Below are 26,801 nucleotides of genomic sequence, written 5' to 3' on the forward strand. Positions count from 1 at the left end.
GATAAGGGATTAGAATTCCCCCAGGTGACAGCTGTCAGCTGCCCATTGGCTCAGTCACGCAATAGCGCTGCAAATATTTTGGCTTCTTTCTCAGGCTGATAAGCGATATTGCCCTGTAGCATGTGAGTCCCAGTAAGCTGTTAGTACCACCCAGGCTCCTGCTTGCTCATAGGCAAGAACAGCGTGAAATCTCTGATGGCTGAGGGTGGAAGCCCAGGAACAGGAAAGCGTCATTAAAACGACTTACAAACTGTCCGAGGGCACGTCTACAGCACAGCGCAAGCCCAGGATTTGGGGGGCTTGAGTCTGTGCACCCTGGGTTTGAAAGCATCTGCACTCATCAGTGACCCTAAGTTAAGAATTTTTGAGCCCAGGCCCCATCCTGGTGCTCCAGTGTCCACGCTGCAGTGTGCAGACCATGTCCAACTAACCGTATTCCAGACTACCCGACACCGTCCTGAAATGGGGCTTCTCTGGGCCTTTGGTCCAGGTACAGTGTGGGGAAAGTGACTGTCCACCCCCCGCAACACAGGAAGTTTTCGCAGCTGCCAACATTTCTTGCCAAGCCATCATTTTGGTCGGCATGCGCCCAGCAACTGGAGCCAGCAGCAGGAAGGAGTCACCTTTGAAGAACGTCTCTGCTTGGGCTTTGCTCCTCTTTCAGGAAATGGGCAGAACTTCCATGAGATGCCGGTGGACATTTCAGCCATGTTTTCTGACCCACCCACGGCACCTGGTGGAGCGAATGCCAGAACATGAGGACGATACAGACATGGAAGTTTCACACAGACTGATGCTACGCGTGAGTCTCAGTATAGCCAGGCATTTCTGAAGCAGGGCCACAAGCACAGGCCGCTGGGATCACAGTATCATGCAGAGCTGGGCTGACCAAGAGTGGGTCTACAACTTCTGCATGCCTGAAGCTCTGTACGCAGCTTTCCATGCCCCTGCAGTGCCACAATACACACAGACGGTAGCCACGCTAGTCCAGAAGCGAGCTGCTGTAATGGTCTGGATGCTGGCTACCCCAGCCTGTTACAGCTCCATTGCCAATTCATTTGGTGTTGGAAAGCCACCTGTGGATGAAATGGTGGGGGTGGTTTCTGAGGCAATCAGGCATGTGGTTTACCCCAAGGTTATGCAGGCCCTTGTGGACCACAGAGGCTGAGTTATGGATGCCAACGTGGGCTGTACTGGCTAAGTACACTATGCCAGGGTTTTCCACTGGTGGGGAGGCTACAGTCATGGAAAGGCTAGGAAAATACTCAGACCAAATGACATTGTCATACTGCAGTTACAATCCCCACTGTTATTCTGGAAGGCTCCTCACTTATGAAAACCTATCCTGATGGCAAAGGACCTGGCAAAAGGTTTAATTGCACTCTCAGCAGAATGGTGAGTGAATGTGCATTTGGCAGACTGAAATCCCAGGGGTGCTGTTTACAACATCAATGGTGTCTGCATTATTGTGGCTTGCTGCGCTCTTCACAAGCTTTGTGAAACCAGAGGTGAGCCGTTTGCTTGTGCATTGACCTACATGACAGTAATGGCCTGCTGAACCCGTCCGTGGGTTCATATCGGAACGTGCACCAATCACAGCCGGAGCAGGATGCACCAGGCAACAGAACTCAGGGATGCTGCATGTTCCCACATTATGGGCTTGCAGGGACCCACAGCAGAGGGAGAGCTATGAATGGTGTAGAGCCCCACTGCCAGTCAATGAGGTACGGTCACACCATGCCAGGAACTGGGGGGCAGGGTATTTTGGATACCATGGCAGTGGAATGGAGTGGGAACTGGGCATTTCCATTGCTGACTGATGTACAGAGATGAGAAGCTGTTTGGACACACCTTGCCCTTTGTGCTTTCCGTTGTGTTTGTCTTTGTTATTCAAAGCACACACTGTAAAAGGTGTGCCACAGTGACAGCAATAAACTTTCTTAACAAAAAGCAAACCCTTTATTTGTCTTCCAAAACCAGACCCCTGCTCTGGCGGTGGCCACACGCCCTCAGGCTGTTGGTGGCAGGACCCTTCTCCCCAGCATCGGCGCCCCATCAGGGTCACGTTCCCCCTGCTCCGAGTGCCATCTTCCAGGCCCTCTTGTCTGGCGCCATCTCCCTATGCCGGGCCCTCTGCCCAGAGCTTCCTCGCTCTCCCAGTCACTCGCAGCTCCAGTACTATGTGTGGCATGGCTGGCATCTGCTACCCCAGCTCTGGGCCCGCAGCTCCCCTGCAGCTCAGCCCTGGCTCCCTGTTGGTGCAGCTGGTCTGTGCTGCTCTGGCTCCAGCTCCAACTCCTCTGGCTCAGTGCGGCTGCTTTGGTTCTAGCCCAGCTCTGCCTTGTGGACTGCTTCTGCAGCCCCTCTGACTCTGGATGCTGCTCTCCCCTTAGCTCTGCCCCAGGCTCCTGGCTCCCTCATCCACTTGCCTGCCCTGTCAATCGGGCTGACCTGGAGCGATGGCCTCTCCCCATTGGCCCTGGGACCTGTCCATCTCAAGATCCTGATTTCTGTGTGCTCTTCCTCTTTCTTTTGGTACTGGGAGATGGCCAACCTAAAGAAACCCCGCTAAGTGTCAGTGAGGGGCCAGCAACCCCCCGCCGCATGTATATGTTCAGAGCCAGTTGGTTTTGCTTCCATATGTTAAGTAGTGAGGTGCTCCGATAGTAGGGTGATGGGTGGCCATATCAAACCCTGCGGTAGATAGCATATGGTCACCTCTTGTCCTGACACGGAGTTCTTTTGGGATACAAGGGATGTATCCATATTAGGGTGTGAAGAGAGACCAGGCAGCTGCAGACTAGATGGTGTCTGCAAAACAAGAGAATGAGATCACTGTGGGCTAGAAAGGACAGATCATGGCTGTGAAGGTCTCAGAGGCATCACTCCATCAGTACAGGCGGCAACTGAGGAAACGTAAGGGGAAGGGAGGGAGGCATCATAAACTCATGGATTAATGGAAGCCCCTGGGTTTGAGTCATGTTTCATGCTGGTACATTACTTATACAATACCTACCACACATGATCTCATAGGATACTTGGTGTCAGCAAGGGGGCTAGGAGCCATAGATCTGAACCTCGCTGGTATGGAAAAGAGACAACCCCCTGAGAGCGGATAACTCACCAACAGGGGAGAAAACCAAAGGGAAGAACCCAGGACCCAGAATCTACCATGGAATCAGAGAGCCATGACAAATTGCTTTTAGCCTGCAACTGAAAAGCCAGACTCAGCAGCCCAGAAGTGAAGCAATCAGGAGGAACCTGAACCCAGTGAATGAGGAGGGATGGGGTAAACACACAAAGGTCGATAACTCCCCAGGGACACTGCATGATGTTAAACCCACTTTATGTAATCCCGTTAAAACATTAATCCCTGGTTTGCTGCAAAGTGAGTCAGCAACAACAATAATCCTCCAAAGCAGTAATAAAATGCAATGCAATTGACCAAGTGGAGGTTTGATATCATAAAGCTCAGTAGTGCTGAAGGTTGCAGTCAGGGATTAGCAGATACCAGATGGATCATCCTCTTGATGGCTATCAGCGGTGGAACGGGGAGGAGGCTCAGAGACTGTGCTGTTTGATACATTCCCATGATGATGATAAAGACAATGGAAGCCATGCTGTGGTGTTGCCAGTGGGGCAGTGAGAAACAGAAGCGATGCTCACACCACCATGGTTCCATCATTTCCCCCAACAGTGGGGAGCAGCACAGGCTCCCAGGGCTCTGTCATAGTTTAATTCTCAGGTCAGGATGTCCCACTTTGGTGCAAAGCAAATCTGTCCACATCAGTCTCTCCCAGGGTCCATTCTCAGGCATGCTGCAGCTCTGCTGGGTTTGGTGCATGGACAGCCAGCAGGCCTTTCCTGAACCAGGTCGTGCAATCCCATGTGACATCGAGCAGTGTGTTTCAGACACACTGCATGTCTCCAGGATGTTTTGCAAGTGAAACAAATAGTGGAGGGAGAGAAAGCTGAAGGAGGTGCAGGAGAGAGAACGACACTCTCAACTGGGATGTAAAGTTAGGTGGCTGGTTAGCAGCAGGTTGCCCCAGATGCCAGAACCTGCTGCAGAGAAAGCTCTTGCACCTGCAGTGAGGACTGTGTGGAGAGACGGAGAAGCAGCCAGTGCTAGATGAACAGAGGAAGCAGAGAGGAGAAGCGGCTGGGCAAGGCCATGGATGGTTCAAAAACAAGGGGACAGTGTTGAACTAGATCCTGAAATGAAGTGGGGGGACCAGGGGAGTTTGAAGATCATAGGAATAAGAGATGGAAAAGACCCCTGAGGCCATCCAGCCCCACTCCTCTCCTCAGGGTGGAAGCGGGATTGCTGCCCGCAGCACATTGGCCATTCCTATGTGCAGTCTAGTTTTAAGGGTCCCATGAGACATGTGCCCTGGGAGATGATTCCTCATCATATTAGAGCAGGGCTCAGTGTGTGTTTCCTGCTCCAAGGCACGGGTATTTCAAGACAGGATGACGTGGTCCCTCTCTGCAAATGGGATAGGAAGCTATTGAACTGTGCACATGGGGAGCTGGGACGAGGGGCCAAGAGCTGGGCTCTTCAGAACCAAGACACTGGACAAGAGGGAAAGTTTGTCTTTAAAAGCGGGACATGGATACAATTAAGTTCATCCTGGGTGTGATATTTAGAGCCCACGTAAAGGGCCCATGGCACTGCAGGGTCCCTGGGCTGAAAGACCTTCTCTTCACCAGTGTATCGCTCCAAGGGGAAGTATTAAGGAGTCTGTCGGAATACAAACTCTGCCTCTTCTGGTGTTTCTGAGTCACTGATCACCCCGTGTGGTGAGGGTGGATGGACAGCCCACAAAAAGAGAGAAAAAATGCCTTTAAAAGCCATGTGGCACCCCGGCCTCTGGGTCAAGTGTGGGAGAGCTCATGGGGTGGCAGACTGTCCAGGTCTGAACAGCTTCCTCTTCCCTGTTGGTTTATCTCAGCTCCAGCCTGGTGAACCCCTTCCAGCCACACTTTACTGTCCCCAGGTATAGTGCAGACACTCACAGCCAGGGCCCCTGGCCATGCAGGAACTTGGTACCCCCAGAGCAACAGGGACTGCAATGCACCAAGTCTGACTCCTTCGCTCAGGACCTGTCTGTCTCAGACCCCAGCGTGACACTACACCCCATATTCATCCTAGTAATAGTATTAGGATATGAATATGGCATAATTATGATGCATTTTGTATAAGATGAGTCATGTGAGGTGTCATTGGAAAAGTTATGATTTGCTGAATATGATTATCCTATTTGTATGCATGTATCATTAAAATTGACTGTGGATCTGTATTTCAGATGGGCTTACTCTGGAAAACACCCCCAGCCGGCTGTTCAGAAGCCAGACAGTGCTAATGGCTCATCAACAAAGACAATGGGCTGTGAAGTAGCTTAGGCTTCCTGTGGACCTTTCGGCCTGCCTGTCAGTAATGGCTGCTATGACTCTCCAAGGGCATGGGGCTAGGACTCTGGACTCCATTTTGGGTACCTGTATTTTTCTGGGACCTGTAACAAAGGGTTCCCGCTATATGTGAACACTCTATAAGGCCAGGAATGACCTCATCTGGGGTGCTTCACTCCTCCACAGCTCAACACCTGAGCGAAGATCTGAAAGAAAGAGACTTGAAATGGGGGAGGGGCTTAGCAAAAGTTAAGCTGTGAGCCAGAGGCAGGCCCTGCTCACACATGTTGGCAAGAAGGCGGCTGCTAATTGCACCTGTACACATCTCCAAAGGGTATCAAGAACTAAGAGGATGCGCATGTGCTAGGATGGCACCAAAACAGAAACTATTACTGTGCTTCGTTTGACAATAAACCTAGCCGGGTGCCTTCGTGCCCTACCAGAGTCTGTGGTCATTGGGGGTTCTCTGGGGGTCTGCTGTGTCCCCCATCTGCGCAGAGCCAGGGCAGCATGCAGAGAGAACACGCACACGCAGCCAACTGTTATCAACGTTGAAGAGAGCAGAGCACCACGCTGGTGACATCTGACACCAGGAACGCAGCCCAACAATTGCAGGATAAGATAGGGCTATGAACTTAGCACCCTGCTTCTCCTTATTAGCACTGGTTCCGTGCAATTTGTTTTAGTCTCTCCACGCAGGGGCAGGAAGATGTTTACTTCCTTGGGGCTGGTGCTTGCTGTCCTCTCGCTAGGAGCCTGTGCCCCTCTGCAGGACAGAGGAAACCGCAACAAACTCCTGCTGGTCTCCTTCGATGGCTTTCGCTGGAACTACGACCAGGATGTGGAGACACCCAATCTGGATGCCATGGCAAGAGATGGGGTGAAGGCACGTTACATGACTCCTGCCTTCATCACCTTGACCAGCCCATGCCACTTCACCCTGGTGACTGGTAAGCTCCTTTAAATCCCCTTAGGCAGAGATGGGGAGCCAGCTAGGGGAGGGGCATGATCAAAACCCCCAGCACAGAAGGATTCCTTTGTTTTGTCCTTCTCATGCACTGAGGACACATCCAACTTGCACCAATGGCACCCCTGCTGTGACCTCTGCCCCCACTTCACAGCATCCCCAAGGCTGCTCCTGCCTATTTGTTCAGCCTTCAGCAAATGGCCTAACTGCACTCACCCAACGTTTCTTTGCTGGCCTCTTGGGCGGACACGGAAGATGGATTTTACTGCACTTAAAGGCAAGGTAGCTGCTCAGCTCCCACTGCAGTGGCCCTGGTGTCCCAGCCGCGCCAGTTCTGTGGCCATGTCAGTGCGCTGGGTGGCATCTGATTGCAGAAACCCCCAAAGGCCCCATGGGGATGGCGACTGTACAAAACACAGCGGGAGACCTGACCCGTGCCGTCAAGGCCTTCCAGTCCAAGGCCAAGCCGCTGAAGGAAAAGGAAGGGAGCAAGCAAAGGGACCTGCATGCTGGAGGCATGGGGCTTGTTTTTCCCATCTCCCATAGGTTTGCTTTATTTTTATTGCAAAAATGTAGTTGTAGTTTTTGTGGGGGGTGCGCTCAGAGCTGAGGTCAGGGAGAGGAAGGGATTATCACAGCAGGAGAGCAGAGTGGTAACGAGAGAGGGAAGGGGGATGCAGGGCAGCCAAGAGGAGCAGTGGCAGGAGGTAGGTGAAGGGGATTAAACCCAACAGCAGTACAGCAAATGCCAAACAAGCTGCGGGGTCGAGAGTGGTGGTGCAGGAGGCTCCGAAGGCTCCACCCACTGCTACTGTTTGCTCTGTAGTGGGTGGGGAGGGCCCTGGGCCCTGGGCTAGTCCTTCTGCGTCTGGGGCAGGGCAGAGGGGTCTGGGAGGCATTCCCTGTGAGAAGCTCCCTCTGCATATCTCTGCCTACCCTCTGCTCCTGGTGAGGTTTGCTTTCAGGTTGGTGAATTGCTAGGCTTAGGGGTGGGAGGACAGAGAGAGCGAGACAGAAGGGGGTGGGGTATCAGCCTGGCATTGACCAGTTGCTCATCTGTAGCCACCGGCCTCCCACCTGTGCCAGATGTGGCAATTTCCTGCAATATTCCTGAAAACCCTTATTGAGCTAAGTATCAGTATCTTTGGGGGTCCATTACATTAAAAGCAACATGTAAGTATAATTGCGGACTGGGATTATATGTAACCGCTCAGGGTGGAGAGATGTGACGGGAGGCATGGCAGTTCCAAAGACTCTATTAAAAATGGGCGGGATCAGACAGGACTTTGGGGACAATACAGGTAAGTCAGAAGGGGGGGAAGACCTAGGGGGAGATCGCTACAAATTCCCCACCGCTGGTTGTGCAAAACCCTGCCTTTTGGCGCTCCGCCCTGAGGAGAGGGCTGTGTCAGCTAATTACCTGTTCCCAGAGATCAAAGCACTGAGTTGTATCAAGAAATGGATGAACTGCCCAGGTGGCGGTTATGGTTCTGAGTCTGAAACAGAGATAAATTTGTGACCAGGGGGAAAAGCCAGCTGTGGGTTTTGAAGGACTGACACCTACCAGAGCCAGGGTTGGACTTGAGGTGACCTCTGGTAAGCTTTTTAGCATGCACGTAGGTTCTTTCTTTGGGTTTAATGTGTTCCCTGTAATGCTTTCGCCTTGGGGATAAATGTGCTTGCTTAGAACCGTGGGTAACTCGCAGCTGCTGGTAAGACACTTCATCGCCTTTGGAGAGGCAGCAAAGTGAAGGCGCTGGCCGCTAGGCAGTCTGGCTTGCTGGGAGTTGCAGGGTGAGGCAGGAGATTGCACGGCCTTAAAAATCCCGATCAGCAGGGAAAGAGATTCAGGTCTCCACCCAAGAGAGGTGGCAACTGGGAGATGGAAACCTTTAAGTGGGTGTCCCTGGTGGAGGCGAATACAGGTGCAATTACCCTGAACCTGCCTCCACCCCTACCTCTCTCTGTCTCTCTCCTGGCAGGGAGGTACACAGAGAATCACGGCGTGATTCACAACATGTGGTACAACACCAGCACCGGCCAGAAGTTACCCTTTTACAGTACACAGGGGGTCTCCAAGTGGTGGGACAACGGCAGCCTGCCCATCTGGATCACAGCACAGAGACAGGTCGGTGGCTGCAGCCTCCTTCTCAGGCTCACGCTCCTCCCTGGCATTCCTGAGAATAACCAGCAGCACTTTGTCCTCCCCTTGCACCTTCCCTGCACGAGGCTCAGAGGCACTCCTCAGACAGCCCCCTGCACAGGGAGGGAAGCAGTATCCCCAGGCTACAGACTGGGAACAGGGGCACACAGTGAATTAGGGACAGAGCCGGGACTAGAACCCAGGACTCCAGACTCAGAGTCCTGTGCACCATCCATCAGACCATCCACACACACACTCACACTGTTACTGACCCACAAGGGAGTGGGAGACTCCAAACAGTTACTTAGAACCTTTGAGAACTTCACAGCTCCTGAATGTTAGTGGCCACCTTTTGAAAAGGCCTCCAGAAATGCACCCAGCATGTGTGCCAACATGCCTGCTTGCACGCTCAGAAATCTGTGCGCTTACCACCAGGGCAAAATGTGCCTAACTGTCCAGTTCCACCCAATTTGCACGCACACACGCACAGGTCTGAGGGATACAGGCAGGTATATCTGCCATCTTGCCAGCACAGTTCAGCAGCCCTTTGGAAATGTGGCCCGAGAAGTTTGAGTTTCATCACCAGTCCAGATGAGTGAAATCATTATTCCAGTTTTGTGCTGCTTGCATTGCCACAACGTGTATAATATTCCACTGGACTGTAACACTTTCATTCACTCCAGTGAACCCTCTGCTGCCCCGTTTTCAGAAGATGGTTATTCTTGGTGCTATGCCCAGCAACAACATCCAAAGAGAGAACCTCAGTTTTTCACTTGGGATTTCACAGGGTCTAGTTCAGTCACATTTCAGGAAGGGAAGGCAGAATCCTTGATGTTACTCACCAAGCTTTTAGCCCCACTTAGCAATGGATGTTGTATTTTTTAAACACATTGCAAATATCCTACAGTAAATGTGAGTTAAAAATGCCAGAATGTTGAAAGCAGAGGGAAATCCATCTAATTAGACAACAAGGGGGACATCTGAATTATCCAAGTAACTCACCTAAACAAAGCTTTTCCAAACTTTACTAACATCACCGGGTGCCTTTGCAGCTTAAGTGAAGCATGCTCATACGGCTTGGGTGAAATTCACCATTGGCAGAGAGACAGCACAAAAAGTCTATGCACCACTTAAAACCACAAGGCCCATGCACCATTTCAGTCCCGCTTGAGTCCCTAGAAGGCCACTTAAATCCCGTTTGAGGGCTCAAGTGGGACTTAAGTCGTCTGGAATTGGTGCATAGACATTGTGGTGGCCCACAGCATTTCACCCTCAGGGCCCCCTCTAGTTATTGCATAACAGGTAAACTCACAATTTAGTGTGATTTTAAAAATATCCAAACAACATAAAAACCCAAGACATGACTTGACATTTCCTGGCTGCAATTGTGTGTGGCAGGCAAAGAGCAATCTGTGACCCATCACAGCCACAGCCACGTTAGCACCTCTCACTGCCATTGCCAGGCCAGTTAGACCACACACGTCCCGCCCCAACAAAGTGGCTGCAACAATTGTGATCTTTCTGTTACAAATAGCAGAAAAGTCAATCACTTTAAGAGGTAAATTTCTGTCCCATTAATGCAGCTCTCCAGGTTATCCACATCTTATATAAGAAGCTGCAGCTGGATTATGAAAATTGGAAACTATACCTTAAGCCTGCAATATAGTGTTTAAAGGCCAGGCCTCATTTCCTCAGAGCCCTGTCCAGCCACTTTTGGGTGGCAGCATTAGGATGTGATCTTGTATCCATGGAAAAATTCCCACTGACTTCAGTGGACTTTGGATCAAGACCTAAGGCAGGGCTCAAATATTCTACTTCAGAAGAGCCCTTTTAGACTCCTACAATCATACCGGGCTAGAAGGGACCACAAGGAGTCATCTAGTCCGTCCCCCACTCCGCCCCGACATGTACGACCATGTATACCTTGTCCAGCTCCAGCCATGTGGCTCAGTGGTTATGCACGTGCTGAAGTGCTTTACTGGAGAGGGGCCAGAGAACCCAGGGGGTACACAAATACACCACTAATTATCAAGTTTCAGCATAGTATTACTAACATCCGTGGGGAAAAGCTCAGAGCAGAGGAATGTTGGGATGGGAGTGTTTCAGACTAATCACTCTTCTAAAGGGCAAATAAGGAAAACCTTACTAGAGACACAGGGAGAGGCATAAGGGGAGGTGGGTGGTTGGGGGGAAGGAAGGGATACACGGGTGGTTGGACAGACTGAAGTGAGTAACTGGGGGTAGTTTCTGGCCTGAAATGTCATTCTGGCTAACAGGGCTTAAAGACGGGCTCCCTCTTCTTCCCTGGGGGGAGAGCAACCTACCAAGGTGAGCAGGTGAATGTGAAGAAAGTGGAGTCCCTTTTCCACAATTACAGCAATGAAACTGAGTGGATGCAGAACATTGACACTGTCATGAACTGGTTCGTAGAAGACAATCTAGACTTAGTCACTCTCTACTTTGGGGAGCCAGACTCCACGGGACACAAGTATGGCCCTGAATCCCAAGAGAGGAAAAACATGGTCAGGCAGGTGGATCGAGCTGTCGGCTACCTAAGGAAATGCATCAAGGATAAAGGCTTGGAGTCGACACTCAATCTGATCATCACATCTGACCACGGGATGGACACGGTCATAAAGAAGAATGAAATTTACCTCCGCACAGTGCAGAACTTCTCCTTCCAGGACATCCGGTTTGAACTCTTGGATTACGGACCAAATGGGCTACTGGTGCCAAAAGAAGGTAAACTAGACCAGGTGTACCAGGTCCTGAAAAACGCCCACCCGAAGCTCCATGTCTACAAAAAGGAAGAGTTCCCCAAGAGATTCCACTATGCAAACAACACCAGGATCACTCCCCTGATGATGTACAGTGACCCAGGATATGTGATCCATGGGGTAAGCTGCAGACTCATTCTATTGTCTAAACTTGGACTTGCCTTTCTCACCCTCTTTCCTTATTGTGCAGCTGCATCGATCTCCTGTTTGTGGCTCCAGATCTGCTCCCCTCCCTGAAAACAGAAAGAGGAACACAGATGTACAATCCAGCTTCTAGTGAAATTAACTTGCCCACTGTGTTAGAAAGCAGAGTCTTCTCTCCCTGTCTTCTCCCCTGTCCCTCTCCCTGAGTAAAAATTAAGGGGCTTGAAGGTTTGGGTCCTCACTGACACTTCTCTTCCCTGCAGAGACTCAAGGTCCAATTTAACAAGGGGGAGCATGGCTTTGACAATGAAGATATGAACATGAAAACCATCTTCCGGGCTGTGGGACCAGCCTTCAAGAAGGGGTTGGAGGTGGAGCCGTTTGAGAGCGTGAATATCTATGCCCTCCTCTGCAACCTGCTGGGGATCACACCTGAGCCACATGACGGGTCCCTGAGCATCATGCAGCCCATGCTGTCTGGTTAGTCCAATCCTGGGGCAGGTGACCAACTCCTCTCGCATTCAGCACGGTGCTCGGGGAGCTTGGGGCTCATAGGCGCTGGGACTAGAGGTGCAGGGATGCTGCAGCACCCCCTGGTTTTATGTGGGTCCTGGCTGCTGGCCCCGCACCCACCCCCAGCTGCAGCCCCAGACTCAGCCCCCTTACCCCTGTCCGGATCCCCCCTCCCAGAGACACAGTCCTGCTTCCAGCCCCAGCTCAGGGGTAAGGGGCGAACAGGTGTAAGGGGGCTGGCTTTCAGCATCCCCACTATTACAGCGTTCCAGTGCTCTCCAGGGTAACCAGAGGGTGCCCCTGTCTCTGTGGGGGGACTCACTTGCATCCCTGTTTCTTAGGGGCAGGCACTGTGTAAGATTAAGCCATTCCAAAGGCACATTATCCAGCTGCTTTCCAAGGCACCTCCTGGTTTGTGGGCTGGAGAAACCAGCTACTGTTGGATTCTTGTTGGAACATTGACACCTAGTGGCAAAACACCTTCATTGCCATTTCTTATTCCTTCTCTCATTCCCCACCCGCATCTCTCCTCCCGCAGGCAAGAAGTGTCTCTCTGAGAAATCTGCCCTGGGCACTCCTTTCATTAGCAGGAAGGACTTGCCAGAATTCCTTCCTCTGGGAACTGAGCACGCTCCCCCCATTTGTGTGAATGATGGGTAAACAGGCAGCAGGCTGAAAACCTGGCATCTTGCAGTGCTGTACATGCATTCCTCTGCGCGTGCCAGGCGAACAGGCCTTGATTACACTAAAGACATTCACCATTTTTTGGGCAGAGGTGCTCTGAGCAGGGTTAGACATGACACAGTGGTTAAACACACCCACATGTGGAGTCTACTCTAGGGAAGTGGTGGATTCTCCATCTCTTGGAGATTTCAGATCCAAACTGGATGCCTTCTGGAAGATGCTTTAGCCAAATACAAGTTATTGAGCTCAACTCTGGGGTAACAGGGTGCAATGTAATGGCCTGTGATATACAGGAGGTCAGACTAGATGAGCTAGGAATCCCTTCTGGCCTTAGACTTTATGAAACTCGTATTTCCACTGCCGATCTCCCCAGCACAGCTGCACGGGTACAGAAACACTCTGGAATTTTCCCCAACTAGAAACACTCATTAAAATCGGACCTATGAAGAGCTCAATGATACCTACATAACAAGCGTAACAGAGCCATAGTGAACATTGCCAGGCTTATGTAGACCCTCTAATTGTGCAACTAAGTTAGCTTCATAGTTAACCACTGCAGCCTCTGAACTGCACCTAAGGACGGCTGTACTGAGGGCTGCAAGCAACTGGATAGCACATGGGCTGCTGATTAGTAGTTCAAATATATACCTGAGAGGGAAGAGAATTTCTCATATACACGTCTACATCACTCTGTAAAGATAGCCTGGACCATTCTGACAATCAAATTAGTGCAGGAAGTGAACCACCAGGACAGAAACGTGTGTACCACATTGTACTACAGGTGCCCAAAACCCTATGATATTTAATCATGTTATTTGAGATAGCATATGGACCTCCATAATTAAATACCCTGCCATACTCAAGGCACAGAGTGATCCCACTGAGCGGGCTGGGCAGTTCAGACCCCTCAGTGCTATTGTACCTGGCTCGCTGCAGACCTAGGGAGAGGTTACTGCACTAGTTGTCTCAAAATTTCTGTTGTTAACCCCTATGTTAAGCAAAAAAATTGAAAGCTGAGAGTATAGTTGGATAGGTTAACAATATTGCTGGGTGGGTTGAGGGAACCCACCCAGCTGAGAGTATAGTTGGATAGGTTAACAATATTGCTGGGTGGGTTGAGGGAACCCACCCAGCTGAGAGTATAGTTGGATAGGTTAACAATATTGCTGGGTGGGTTGAGGGAACCATTGCTGTGGCCCCTTGTAGCATGTAGTAATTTAGAAAGTTTAGTGTCCTTTTTCTTTTGTAGAGAAGCAAAGTGTGCGTTGTAAATGGCTTGTCTAGTTTTAGTAAAGTCCAGCCACGAGGAAGTTTGTGTGGAAGGCTGTTTTTTTATGAGAGTATCCATTTTTGAGAGCTCATTCTTTATCTTGCCCTGTTTGTTGTAGAGGATGTTGATCAGGTGGCTCAGCAGTTTCTAGGATCTGGTGCTCTCTCCACTTGCCCCAAGAAGCTGCAGCTGGTGGTGGGAATTGCCATGGTGCTGGGACTCTGGTTCGGGATATACTAATGCCCTGCTATGCAGAGGTGAGTAGCTCGTTCTAACGATGCCAAGAAAAGTGGTGGAACAGCTGGCTGGCCAGCCCCCTGGGCGCCCTGCTCTTTCTCTCCCTTTTGCCATAGACCAGCTGGTTCTAACAGGGACAACTCCCCAGTCCTCTCCTCCCTCCACAAAGCTCTGGCTATGCCATCGCCGGTTGCTGCACTCGGTGGAGTCGCCCTGTAGGTTGTTACTTTCTGCCATGGTTGTTTACTGCCCTGCTCAGTGTTGCACCATCCCGAGAGCCTTGCCCGGCTCATTCACTCTTTAGGAGCTAGGGCTGAACCTGCCTCCAGATAGACTCCCTTGCCAGACCTGACCAGAGCCAGGGTGTGTGTGAGTGGGGCTGGGAGGAAATGTGTGTGTTGTAGGTCACGTTAACAGAAGGGAGATTTTCTATCTCACACTCTTTGAGCCCAGATATTCCCAACTCCAGAGCTGCATGCCACAGTCTCTGCATGGCATGCAATAAGTAAAAGTGCTGTTGTATTTTCATCTTTTGGCAGTTACAGTGAGTCCCCCATGGCCCTGGAAGAAAATCCCTGTGCATAGAGCTGGGGAAGAACATCTTGAGAAGACAGCCAATCCCGGTTTCACTGCAGGATGTCGAGCAAGTCAGAGACCTGCAGCGGGACTGGGATCGTGCAATAATAGGGGGCTGGGTAAAATGTACTTTATTGTGCGTGGGACTGGCTGGGCAAAAAAACCTCAGACTGAAGTAATTTGTGGTAAAACACTCAATGGTTTAAGCAAGATTTGTTTTATTCTTTTAGTGGTAAAATTACGTCTGAATTCCATTTGTATAACCCACCGGTTTTGTTTTTTTTGAGTAGCATGGGAAAAATCTGTCTCTCTTGCGGGCTCTAAGGTTTTTACAGCTGGGAGCAGGATAAAAATGCAAGAAACAATGTAGGAGTGGGTGGGGTGGGTATTGCAGGTCGCGCTGGGAGTGGGATTTAAAAAATAGTCCCACACAGGGTTCCAGAGCAGCCCTCTCTGACACCGCCCCGAGCGACAGAACTATCTGCCCAAGCTACAGTTGCAACCCAGAGAGAGCCACCCCTTTCCTAGCTCCGGGACTTTATTATTTATTGAACGGGCATCACGACAGGGACCTGCTGTCTGGCTCTGGCCACGTCTCTCCAGCTCCCTGCCTCAGGCCTTCGGGGGGACACGCATCAGGCCCCACGCGGATGCGGGACAGTGAAGGAACATGAAGCAGTGTGGCCGCTAAACGGAAGTGCTGAACACCGAAAGCCCATGGATGCTTGTGGAGGAGTGTAACTGTGACCCTGAAAGGCTCAAAAGCCCGACAACACATAAAAAGGCCCCAGAACGCATTTGTCAGGTAGTGTACTCATCATCCAGAGCACCCCTTACGTCGGAGTGCAATGCCACAAGAGGCCCTTGTCTCTGGCACCTCCCATAGGCCATCTGCCTCTCACCTGGCCTTCCTGGGCTCAGCCCTGTGGCCCTGTCACGTGAAGTTCAGTCCCTGTCTGGGGAATAACAGGGGCAACTGACAGCACAAGCTAAACCTCCAAATAATAATTCTTCCACCCTTCTCAGCAGCCCCTGAAATAGCCTTAGTAGCCCTCTCCGGAGTCTGACCCTGCAGGAGAAACCTACCTTCTCTGCAGTCCTTCCTTCTAGGCTGCACTCCCAGCTCTGTTTAAGGGCCCTGCCGATTCCCGGCAGCTGGGATGGCTAGTTATCACTGCCATATCACCATCAGCTGGGGCTTGCTAGTAGGTCACAGGCAAGGCCGAGCGGACTTTCGCCTTACAGGGCCAGCCAGCCTGTGACGATTTTTTTTTAAATCTCATGATGTTTGAGACGCTCTCCTGACTCTGAGGCTCGATTCCCAGATACCTGAGGTTGACGCTACTGTAGTCACCATATTTACACTGCAGCTACATTTCCAGCACCTTTCCTTCTCGGTGCCCAGGCAAATACCACCCCAAACCTTCCCCATCGTGGTCAGAGTCCTTCCCTCCTAGAAATTGTTTTGGACTCTTGGACTCTTGCACCTGAGGCCATCTGCTGAGATGACAAGGAAGATAATGAAGGTAATTTTTGTGCCAGCACTGGAGGGGGTTCTTCCTTAACTCCTGGACTCAGCTTTGTTGTTTGGTGCATTGGCTCAGTCAGAAGCCAGATGAAGGAGCAATAAACACAAGCCCAGAGGCCTAATTTCTGCGTGACCTGCCTTTCAGGGAAGAGAAAGGAGTTTACTGAAGTGGGCGGAAATCTCCTGCCTTCCGCATTCCCAGTGGCCGGAGAACTTCCAAAGAGCTGAAGAATCTGCAGGAAACAACAAAGTCCTGGGGCTGCAGATGGCCTGGGTGGTGCACCCCAAGATTCTTCTCTTTGGCAATACAGACAGGTGTGTGTCCTTCCCCATCAGCCTCTGCCCCTGCACTCTCCACTGATTATCTTTTTCACAGCCTCAGATCTCTTCTTCTGTCTCTCCCCCAGAGCACATATCATGTTTTTGCCCCATTTTCCTCCCAGCACATGCTACAGGCCAGATTGGTTCCAGCAGGATTCTTCTACAGCCCTGTCATCGTTAAGGAAATTCAGACCATTATAACTGCATCAGCAAGGCTATTCTGGTGAAACCCCTTATGTAGATCACCAGGCAGCTTGTCAGCTGGTCTTTGCTTTCTGTCCTAAAATTGGGAGGGGTGTTGCTGATCAACAGTTGCTGTATTCCACCCAAGAAGTGACTGCATTTTGGGAGCAATCAAAGTGATTCCAGGATAATTTGCAGCATTGGCTTGGAAAGCTTGTAGGGAATCTGAGCTATGACTATATTCATTACCAGCCAGACCCCAGGCACGGCTCTATGGAGGGACAATTTGACAGATGGGAGGAAGTTTGCCCCTCACAGTCAGAAGCTGCAGGAATCCATGCAGGTTAGGGCAGCCCTTACAGCTCCCCTAAATCGCACTCCTGCTTTGGTGGCTCTTGTGGGGCTTTGCAGGAGAGGAGAATGGCCGTGGCACACGTCTGCCCTGCCACAGTGTGCCCCATGCACCTAGGGCTGCTGGGGAAGTGGGGTAGCTCTGCACTGGAAGGTGGGGGCTCACTGCCCTGGGGGTGCTCATGGCAGAGGGAAGAGTGTCATAGACTGGTCTTGGGACCCCTTTGCATCAGCCAAAGGGAGTCAGGCCCAGCGACTGTTCAGCAGAGGTGGAAGGGCCAGAAGGGTGCAGTACTGGGCCTGCCAAACCATGATGCCTTCTCATGGGCTCTGGCAGGAACCAATGGCCTGAGAGAAACAGGGATAGCCCAGAGAACTGGCAGACTTCCCTGCTCTTAACAAGAGAGGTTCCAGTGCACAGGGCCATGCTGGACACATGCCGGCCTGCGCTCGTGCTCCGTCACTCCTGCCAGCAGCAGCCGTCACAAACTTCTTAGTGTCACGCAGTTGAGGTACCTTCAGTACGAACAGCCCCTCTGGGAAACCGCACTTCCTTGCGCCATCACCAGGGTCGCCGGGCTGGGGAGACAGGGAGCCGGACATCTCTGCTGCATTTTGAAAACCTCGCACCCTTTCCCTGCACCCCCAGCTGTGGCATTGCTGGCTGCATAGCAGCTGCACCAAGCCCCAGCCCAGATGCTAAACTGCCTCTCCCTAGCCCATGCCTCAGTTCAGGGGCTTGATGAACATCTGTTGCCATAGCGACTGGCGGAGCTGCTTTCACTCTGTTGGTTTCACCCACGAACAGGGTGAAGCCAGCCACGCACACAACAGGAAGAAAGTGTGCTGGGGGCGGGCTTGCAATGCGGAATGGAAATAGCCCGTTATGCAAATGCCGCGGAGGTTCCTGCTGGGGGAGCAACGTGGGCCAGAGCCAAGAATACTACAAATATTAAAACCAAAGAGTGATAACACAGTTTAGCAGCTTCTACAGTAATGTCACTCTCCTGCTTTGCACAGGACAGTATTATCAGCACCATTTGACATATATAGGGAAACTGAGGCATGGAAAAGTGATTTGATGGACTCATGGTCACACACACAGTTAGTCAGTGGCAAAGCTAGGAATATAACCCAGGTGTCCTGAGCCTTGGTCTGCTGGGATTCCAGAGTGGAAGTGTTGCGTGGCAGTTGGGGGTGTGTGGGGGTGTGTGTGTGTAATGTAGTCCATGCTAGCTGGTCGCGGTGGTGTATATGGCTAATTTAGCTGTCTGGAGTGGGAGAGAGACGAGGAATGAGGGGAGCACAGAGTAGGGAATGTTAGTATGGGCCGTGGCCACACGGGTGTGCATGCCAAGCTTCCCATCTCCTCTGTAGGGCTGGGCCCTACCAAGTTCTCCCTTCACTTGCGTCAGTTTCACGGCCACAGGATCTTAACGTTCGTCAATTTCACATTTACATCTGAAATGTCAAGTGTTGTTACCATGGGGGTCCTGATCCAAAAGGGGATTGTGCGGGGAGGGGTGTCCCAAAGCTGTTGCAGGGGGGTTGCAGGATTTGCCGTACTCACTTCTGTGCTGCCTTCAGAGCCCAGCAGAGTTTCCTGCAGCTGGAGGAAGCTCCTGGAGGTACGTCTGATCTCCCCAGTGCTGCCGGGAGCGCCCCAGCCAGGGGCTCCTAGCTGCAAGTCAGGGCCAGTGGTGGATTAACACATGGGCCTATGGGTGCCCCAGCCATAGCAGGAGCCACAGTGTGGAAGCCCTGAGCCCTGGCAGGAGCTGGGATGGGGGGTGGCGGGAGGGGGCACAGAAGCCCCGAGCCTGGATGGCCCAGAGCCCAAGCAGGAGCCATCAGGGACAACAGGTGCCCCCTGAGCCGGGCAGGAGCTACGAGGGCTAGAGGTGTGGTGGGTGGCAGGTCCCTGAGCGTGAGCAGGAGCCACAGGGAGCGGAGGCCCTGAGTTCAGGCTGGAGCCCAGGGACTCCCAGCCCTGGAATGAGCCATATGGGGAGGCAGCATCCCCAAGCTTGAGCACCCGGAGCCCAGGCAGAAGCCAAGAGGGGCTGGCAGTTGCAGCCCTGGAGCTCAGGCATCCCGAGCCCTGGCAGGAGCCGCGGGAGGGGAGCCCAGAGCCGGGCAGGAGGCAGCTGCAGGACCTGGAGCAGTGGAGAGGTGGCAGCCCCCAGACCAGGTCCCTGAGCCCAGGCAGGAGCTGCAGGAGGTGGAAGCCCCAAACCTTGGATGGACCCTAGGTGGCCCCCAGTCCCAGCAGGAACCACAGGAGGGGAGCAGCCCCCCAGGCAGGAGCCCATGGGGAGAGGGAGCAGAAGCTCCAGAGCTCAAGCACCCCAAGCCCCGGCAGGAAGCCCCGGAACTAGGACCCAGGCAGGAGCTGCGAGGTGGTGGTGGGGGAGGGGCAGCAGTCCAGAGCCCAGCTCTGGGGCTGTTGCAGCACAAAAGTGTGGGTGTACCACCCTCTCTTCTGCGCTGCCTATGGAGGTGGGTCTGATCTCTCCCCATAACAGCCATGCAGGGGAAGGACAAGTCCTGTCCCTCCCAGCCCGGCTGATTTTGGGGAGATCAGATTTCAAAGGACAAGGCTTATTCCGGGGTCTGTGACATGTTTTTCATGGCCATGAAAACGGAAGGGCCCTGCTCATATGGGCAGCTTCTTATAGTGACCAACTTCCTGATTTTCTAAATCCTTTTCAAACAAGTTTCCTTTTTGCCCATTCGAAGTGGGATTGGAAACTTATGTAACCCTTCTGCCCGTCAGAGTTGGCAGCAACAAGGGCCGGGTTCAATATCTAGGGGATCCATTCCAATAACACAATGCAAACCGGCTCGAGCCCCCACCCAGTGACCTGGGACAAATATACACCACCCCCGCTGGGTGCCTCCAAGAGGCAATACTTCCCCTCTCCCAAGCACATAGTCTGAGTGTAGCAAAAGCCTTTTAATAACAGAGAGAAACAATGTGGCATTATGTTGGGGAAACACCACCCACAGGATTCATAACACAACCCATGAGCAAAAAAAAACCCACCCCAGGCAAATTGGGGCATGCCCTTTTCCCTTTGGTTCTTGAGTCCAGCAACCCCAAATCACCCAAAGTCCCAAAAGTCCAATGCCTCAAAAGTCTCTGTCCCTGGTCAGGGCAGCCCCAGAGTTCGAAAGTTTATCTGCAGAGCTTTACCTCCCAACTTGGGTGGAAATGGGATGGGGGTAAGAGGCACCTTACATGATCTGAAGCTGACCACCCCATAGCAGCGCTCCGCTCCGCCAGCCAGCCACCCCACAAACTCCTTGGCTCAGCTGCACGCCCCACAAACTCCTTCGCTCAGCTGTGCTCCGCCCCGCCAGCCGCCCCACGAACTCCTTCGCTCAGCTGCACTCCGCTACGCCAGCTGCCGCACGAACTCCTTCGCTCAGCTCCACGGCCCACAAGCAGCGCTTGCCATCCACACACTGCTCCCCATCAAACTGCTTCACCAGACCTCCCGCAAACTGCTCCACAATATATCTTCAGGCTCCCCCACTATTTAACACAACACTCAGTGATTTCAGCTCTTAGGTGAACTCAGCTTATAATAGGGGAGGCCCAGTGCTGGTGCACTGTCAGCCCAAAGTGAGCTCAGCAGCCTATAACTAGACTTCTAATGAAATCAAAATTAGCTCTGATATTCCACAGTGGAGAGAGGAGGAAGTGCAATTAGCATGTAAGGCCCTCACCAAGGGGCCCATGCCACCAAGTATTAATACTTGTCCCCAGCCTCTCTCCATTCACACAGTTTTGGAACCCATGACCCTTGCCTAGCGAGTGCTACTTAGTTGATGGTGAATCCCTCCATCATAACAAAAGGCCACGTACAGTTCCAAGCACAGTTCCCATAATCAGGGTAATAACAATTTATTCTTCCTGCCCCAATAACAGAGACACTGGGGATCCCACAGCAGCCAAAGTGACCATTTGGGCAGCTATGGTCTCATTCTAGGCGTGGTGGGTGTGCCTATGCAAATGAGATCAGCCCCTGAAGTTCTTTTCCACAACTTGCCACACCTCACCACCAGATGTCAGGGTGGAGCTCATCCTGACACTGCTTACTCTTAGACAAGGTGATAGGGACTTTGCAAGGGAACCCTCAAGTGTACCAGACACACCCTGAAGGCAGAGACCCCTATGGTTGAAGAGTGAGTGGAATCCAGAGCCTCAGACATGAGATGTTTCTCTGTTGGCTTCCTCCCAGGGCCACCCTTACCCTGCTTCTCTCCTCCTCAGCTTGCTTTCTCCCCGCCTTCTGGTTTCCCACAGATACATACAGCTGCATGCAAGTAAATAAATGCGCCATCACTTGCATTTGCAATGAGTTTCGAGGAAAACCCCTCGGGTTACATGGCTAAGTGTCTACCCAGGCCTTGCTATGCTGGTCCATGCTGTGGGCAATGGCTTGTATTGTTTAACTATCACTAAACGAAGGGGCATCTAACTGCTCCTCATTTAGCCTGAATGAAGTTGGTTAGTGCACCCATCAATTTGTTACCAGGTCTGTGATTGATGGCTGCCATTAATACCTTCCAGCAGAACAGATCCCTCTGGAAAGAGACTGGAAGAATAAAGAACAAGGAGTGCTTGTGGCACCTTAGAGACTAACAAATCTGAGCATAAGCTTTTGTGGGCTACAGCCCACTTCATCGGATGCAACTTGATAATAAATAAAGGGATAATAAATAAGAATACAGGGATTGGAGGGGAAAAGAAATGCATTAAGCTGCAGCAGCTTGGGGAAGGTGGGGGGGGTGCTATAAGCAGGGCCAAACAAGGCCCAGCTGGGGAAACCCATGTGGGGTGCCAAGGATTTCTGCTGCGTGGGGTTCCATGCTCAGAGACACACTGGTGTGGGTTGCGCTGCAGCCCTTCAAATGTGCTGCAATACTGTTTGCAGACAGGCGATGGCTCCCAAGCTGTGCTGATGTCAACAACTGGGACAAGGTTTCAAACCCTGCAGGAAGCCGCTGCAGGGTCAGAAGGCAGGGGAGAAACTTATAATAAAACCACATCCAGGAACTTTTCCCTGAACGTTAAAACTTGTAGGTTTGGTTGCTATGGAACTCGGAGTTACCTTGGGTTCTTGGGTGATAATGCTGGGTTGTCGGTAATAAGCTGCTCTCGGGTTTGAGATTGAAAGGATGGATTTACATTGGAAGGCATTCCCTGTGCTCCCAATGCTAGTCAGTAACAAATGAAATGCAGCAGCTTTAAACGGAGCTAAACCAGACAGGATCTGAAATCCTGCTACTCCTGACCTTTGAGGCTGTGTGGACGGAGACCCAGATTCAGACTGCCTGGCTTTGGCTGCACCAACACATGCAACAAACCCACAATGCCCTGGACATATTCACATCCAAGCTGAACTTCAGAGCTTGCGCGCAGCCCTCCTGAGGACATCCCAGGGCTGAGATGCTTGAGAAGCAGTGCACTGCGAACCTGGCATATTTCACAGTGCAGAGATGAAGACATGGGCAGACCCACAGCTGGTTCACATAGCTTCGAGAGTCCACTGATGTCAATGACATTATGACACTTTACACCAGAGGGGTGTTCTCAACTATTCTTTTCATGGCCTCAGAAAGTGGCCACCAACTCTTGCTGGTGGCCACTCTGACAATTTTTCCTGAGATACTTAATTAACTTTAGGAAAAACAAATAAATATGCACTCGCACATGTCCAAATCGTCATCATTTATTTTATTCCTTTGGCAAACTCAACAACATACAGCTGTCTCTATTCTTTACTGGACCTAAACAGACTAGAAACAAAAAACGAGGTCCTTTGCATGTTCTTGTCTTGTGTTGTTTCTTTTGCTTTTTTTTTTTTTTTTTTAGACTTGCTAGCTAGTAAGTCTGCTGCTGTGAAAAGCGATATTTATGTTTGTGAAAAATGATCACCAGAATAAGACTTGCTAGCTAGCAGGGAGGCAGTGAAAAGTGATATTAACAAACATACAAGTATCACTTTTCACAGCAGACTTACTCAGCCCCGGCAAGCTGGGGAACAAATTAAGCCCTGGATGGGGAGGTAGATAAGGAGGCAGTGGGGGCCAGGGGCGATGGATGGGGGGCCAGACAAGGCAGCAGCAGCAGCCACGGGCAATGGGGGCAGTTGTGAGCCCAGGGCTTCGGGACAGAACCTGCCACCGCACAGCTGGAGCATGAAGCCCCACGGCTGGAGCCTTTTGTCCGCCACCCCAGGGCAGAAGCCTGATCCCCACCACCCTCAGGGAAGTGGGGAACTCATACCGACTGCTTGCTCCTTTGGCATTTCTGGGTCCAGAGGGGGACAGGACCCAACCCCTTCTGGCAGCCCCGGGAGAGGGTCCACTGCTCCTCCTCTCCAATCACTACCCAGGAGGCTGTGGCTGCAAGAAAAGCCTCTGGTGGCCACATTTGAGAAATGCGGCTTTCTCCAGAGCTGCTGTCAGCCTGGGCTGTGGCAACTCGCCTGGCCCCTCATTCCACGCTGGATCTCATGTAGTTTATGGTTTTGTTAAGTGACACTTCAGCTAAAGCATTTAACAGACAAGCACAAAAACCTGACTGGACATGCTGGAGAGCGTGAAACTCCATTGGGCTAATGTGCAGAGTCCTCAGCAGGCCTGGCTGTGTCAGCAGCCCAGTGGGCTCAGCTAAGATTCCTGATTCAACTGGGAATTTTGGAGAGACTTGTTTTTCCCCCAGCCTTCCTATCACAGAGTAATTTGTTCCCCATTTGCCCTTCCCTCTTCAAAGTGGGGGCGGCGCGGGGGGTGGGGGGGACAAGAGTCACACAGCAGAGAGAGACCTGTTGGGTATTGCATCCCAGTTTGCTATGCATTTCCACTCCATTTGCTTTCTTTCTCTCTTGTGCTGAGAAGATGTTTGCTGCCCAGGGGTCTAAACCACTCCAAGACGGAAATGTAATAACAAAAATATCCATATTGCAGGGAAACTTCTGCCGTGCACAGAATAGCTGCCTGCTAGAGTGACCAGCCTGGGGACATGCTCCAAGTGCCCCTAGGGTGAGACATGGTCTCTGCCCATCTGAGCTCAAGGCGCTGCATAGTTATAGACATGCCAGGGGCTCTGGCCATTGGAGCCATGGAAACTAAACTTTCACAATCACAGCTGCAGTGCGGGTTTCAGGGACAATGCAGTATGCAAATCCCTGCATTCTGATTGGCTGGTTCCTTGAAAAGAGGCGTCACCTTATGCCCACAACAAACATGGCTGCCATGGCATCTCACCTCATGCAGAACGAGCACAGGGATTGATCCTGAGAGCAGCTGAGCACTTGCAGCTCCCTTTGAAGTGGAGGCTATTGCGGGTGCCCCACGTCTCTTAGGATCCCATTGTTTTTAACCTGATGATTACTCAAAAATCCTGACTCAGTCGACATACAGAAAGGATAGAATGGACTCCCCGCCACGGAGGCAGCTGTCAATGCTCCCCCCTTCCATGCCAGGCCAAAGCATCTTCACCGTGTGAGTGGGCATTCATTCCAAATGCCAGTTTGCCCCTCACCGTGTTATTGAAAACAAACGTCTGGGCAGAAGAGGAGACCAGGATCCATGGCAATAGCAACAAGTTCCTTGCACACATTTGCCGTGCTGAAGTGTGTGCTTTCTGTGCCACTCCACGCCCACCCATTAACTCCCATGGGAACTAAATGCTTGCGGTGAAAAGGAGGGGGGGAAATCCTGGCACTAGTATAGTACGTGCTCTACCCTGTCCCCGCATGCTGCAGCGGTCCAGTCCGTGTAGCTGGAAAGGTGTTTGGGGCAGGGACCGGCCCGTACTCTAGCACAAGGGGGCCCTGTTCTTGGTTGATCCCTAGCCACTACCGTAACAGTAACAACAGTGATCAGAGGAGATGAGATGGGGGGCTGGAACAGTTTTTATAGTGGGGGGTGTGGATGATGGAAACCATGTATTTGGTGTTATTACTACTTCAATCCAGGGATGTGGCAGTACCCCCAGCCCCCCAGCTTCCAGCACCACTGAGAGTAGATCTCAATGTGAAAACCAGGGGGAGGGCAGATGCCATAAGCTGAAGTCCACACTTGAATTTAGGAACAGAATCGAGGGAGGAGTTAAAAGATGCATCCTGTGGATTCCCTGTTCTTTCCATAAGATTACAAATAGAAGGGAATGCCCCAGACACCCTTGGGGTTCAAATAACCATGTTTACTAGTTGTATACAAACACACAAGGCCTAGCTATGTATGGACATTGCTGCTCTGTTACGTTCTGCAGTAAGAGACGGAAAGGTGGGAAGGGCCCACTGAAGGGCTAACACACTCTTTAAAGCAGAGGTGGGCAAATAATGGCCCATGGGACCCTCCTGCCCAGCCCCTGAGCTCCCGGCTCGGGAGGCTCGCCCCTAGCCCCTCCTCTGCTGTTCCCCCTCCCCCACAGCCTCAGCTCACTGCACACCGGGTGCAATGCCCTGTGCAGCACGGGGGCCGGCGGCCTGACCCGGTGCTCTGTGTGGCATGGGGGCCAGCTGGCTCCAGCTGGGTGGCTTGGCTGTAGCGCTGTCAGCCACTGGTGCTCCAGGCAGCGCGGTAAGGGGGCAGGAGAGTTGGACAGAGGGCAGGGGAGTTTGGGGTGGTGGTCAGGGGGTGTGGATAGGGGTCGGGGTGTTCAGAGGGCAGGGAACAGGGGACTTAAATGGAGGCAGGGGTCCTGGTAGGGCAGTCAGGAATGAGAGGAAGGGTTGGATGGGGTGGCAGGGAGCAGTCAGGGGATGGGGGGGTGTATGGAGCAGGGGTCCTGGGGGGTTGTTGGGGGGGGGGAGAAGAGGCACAGCCTGCCACAGCCTCCCCTAACTTGCCCTCCATACAATTTCCAAAACCCAATGTGGCCCTCAGGCCAAAAAGTTTGCCTGCCCCTGCTTTAAAGGAAAAGTGATCAAGTCCTATACACTACACAGACCCTCCAATATTTTCCTCCCAGAGACCCATGTTTCCATTGTGCCAACACAACTTTCCTACTAAATTGCCCTCTCCTCCTTCAATTCCCTCCTGAAATCCCATTTCTACACTGACGCACACAAGGAATGAGGTGGTTGATAATGGAGATATTGTCTCTATAAAAAATAAAAGTAAAAAACATTGTGTTATTAAAACACTATTATTGGGGCATAGCCAGTTGCCTCTTGCTGTGGGGCATGGCTCACCATGGGGGTATCTCCTGCTGGCCATCTTGGGAATTAGCTCCACAGTTTGGTATGTCCTCTCCTGATATTGCCTCACACATTGTCATCTGCTTTCAGATCCATATCACTCCAAGGACCACAGCATCCTCTTCAGGACACAACCATCCAGCTGTATCACCATCTGTGCTCCCCACTTCCAGGGGACAATACTGCAATCCAACTGTCCAGTCTCTTCCCCAGTGATGAGGTGTGGGGAGGGGGAGACAGAGACACACAGGCCCATCCAACAGCTCATTGCGTTTCCCTAGGCCACTTCCCCATAGGCCCCAGCACCTTCTTCATCCTTTCCTCAGGGCCTCAGCCTGTCAGTCCTAACAGCCAGGAGCTCCCTCTCACTCCCCCAATCCCTGCCAACAACTTCTCTGTCCACGGTGCCACAGGACCCTCAGCCTGCTAGAGACACAGTCCTAGCTCCTTCAGCTCCCACAGAAACTGACTTCT

General features: G+C 51.9%; 1 protein-coding gene across 1 annotated transcript; it reads left to right on the forward strand.

Moving 5' to 3' along the window:
• Nucleotides 1–1,348: 1,348 nt before the first annotated feature.
• On the forward strand, nt 1,349–14,150 carry ENPP7 (ectonucleotide pyrophosphatase/phosphodiesterase 7). Its single transcript, XM_078848682.1, has 7 exons — nt 1,349–1,395; nt 4,981–5,000; nt 6,165–6,362; nt 8,362–8,507; nt 10,799–11,419; nt 11,707–11,923; nt 14,029–14,150. The coding sequence occupies exons 1-7, from the start codon at nt 1,349–1,351 to the stop codon at nt 14,148–14,150; spliced, it is 1,371 nt and encodes a 456-aa protein (XP_078704808.1).
• The last annotated feature ends 12,651 nt before the right edge of the window (nt 14,151–26,801 follow it).

Source organism: Lepidochelys kempii, chromosome 14 (assembly GCF_965140285.1).
Source record: "Lepidochelys kempii isolate rLepKem1 chromosome 14, rLepKem1.hap1, whole genome shotgun sequence".
Taxonomy (NCBI): domain Eukaryota; kingdom Metazoa; phylum Chordata; order Testudines; family Cheloniidae; genus Lepidochelys; species Lepidochelys kempii.

What these genes read in the sequence shown, in the direction of transcription:
- ENPP7 (XM_078848682.1), top strand. Translation starts at nt 1,349, where the DNA reads ATGGCAAAGGACCTGGCAAAAGGTTTAATTGCACTCTCAGCAGAATG. An exon ending in CCACACTTTACTGTCCCCAG is followed by an intron (nt 5,001 to 6,164) that starts GTATAGTGCAGA and finishes TCCTCTCGCTAG; the next exon opens with GAGCCTGTGCCCCTCTGCAG. An exon ending in CAGGATATGTGATCCATGGG is followed by an intron (nt 11,420 to 11,706) that starts GTAAGCTGCAGA and finishes TCTTCCCTGCAG; the next exon opens with AGACTCAAGGTCCAATTTAA.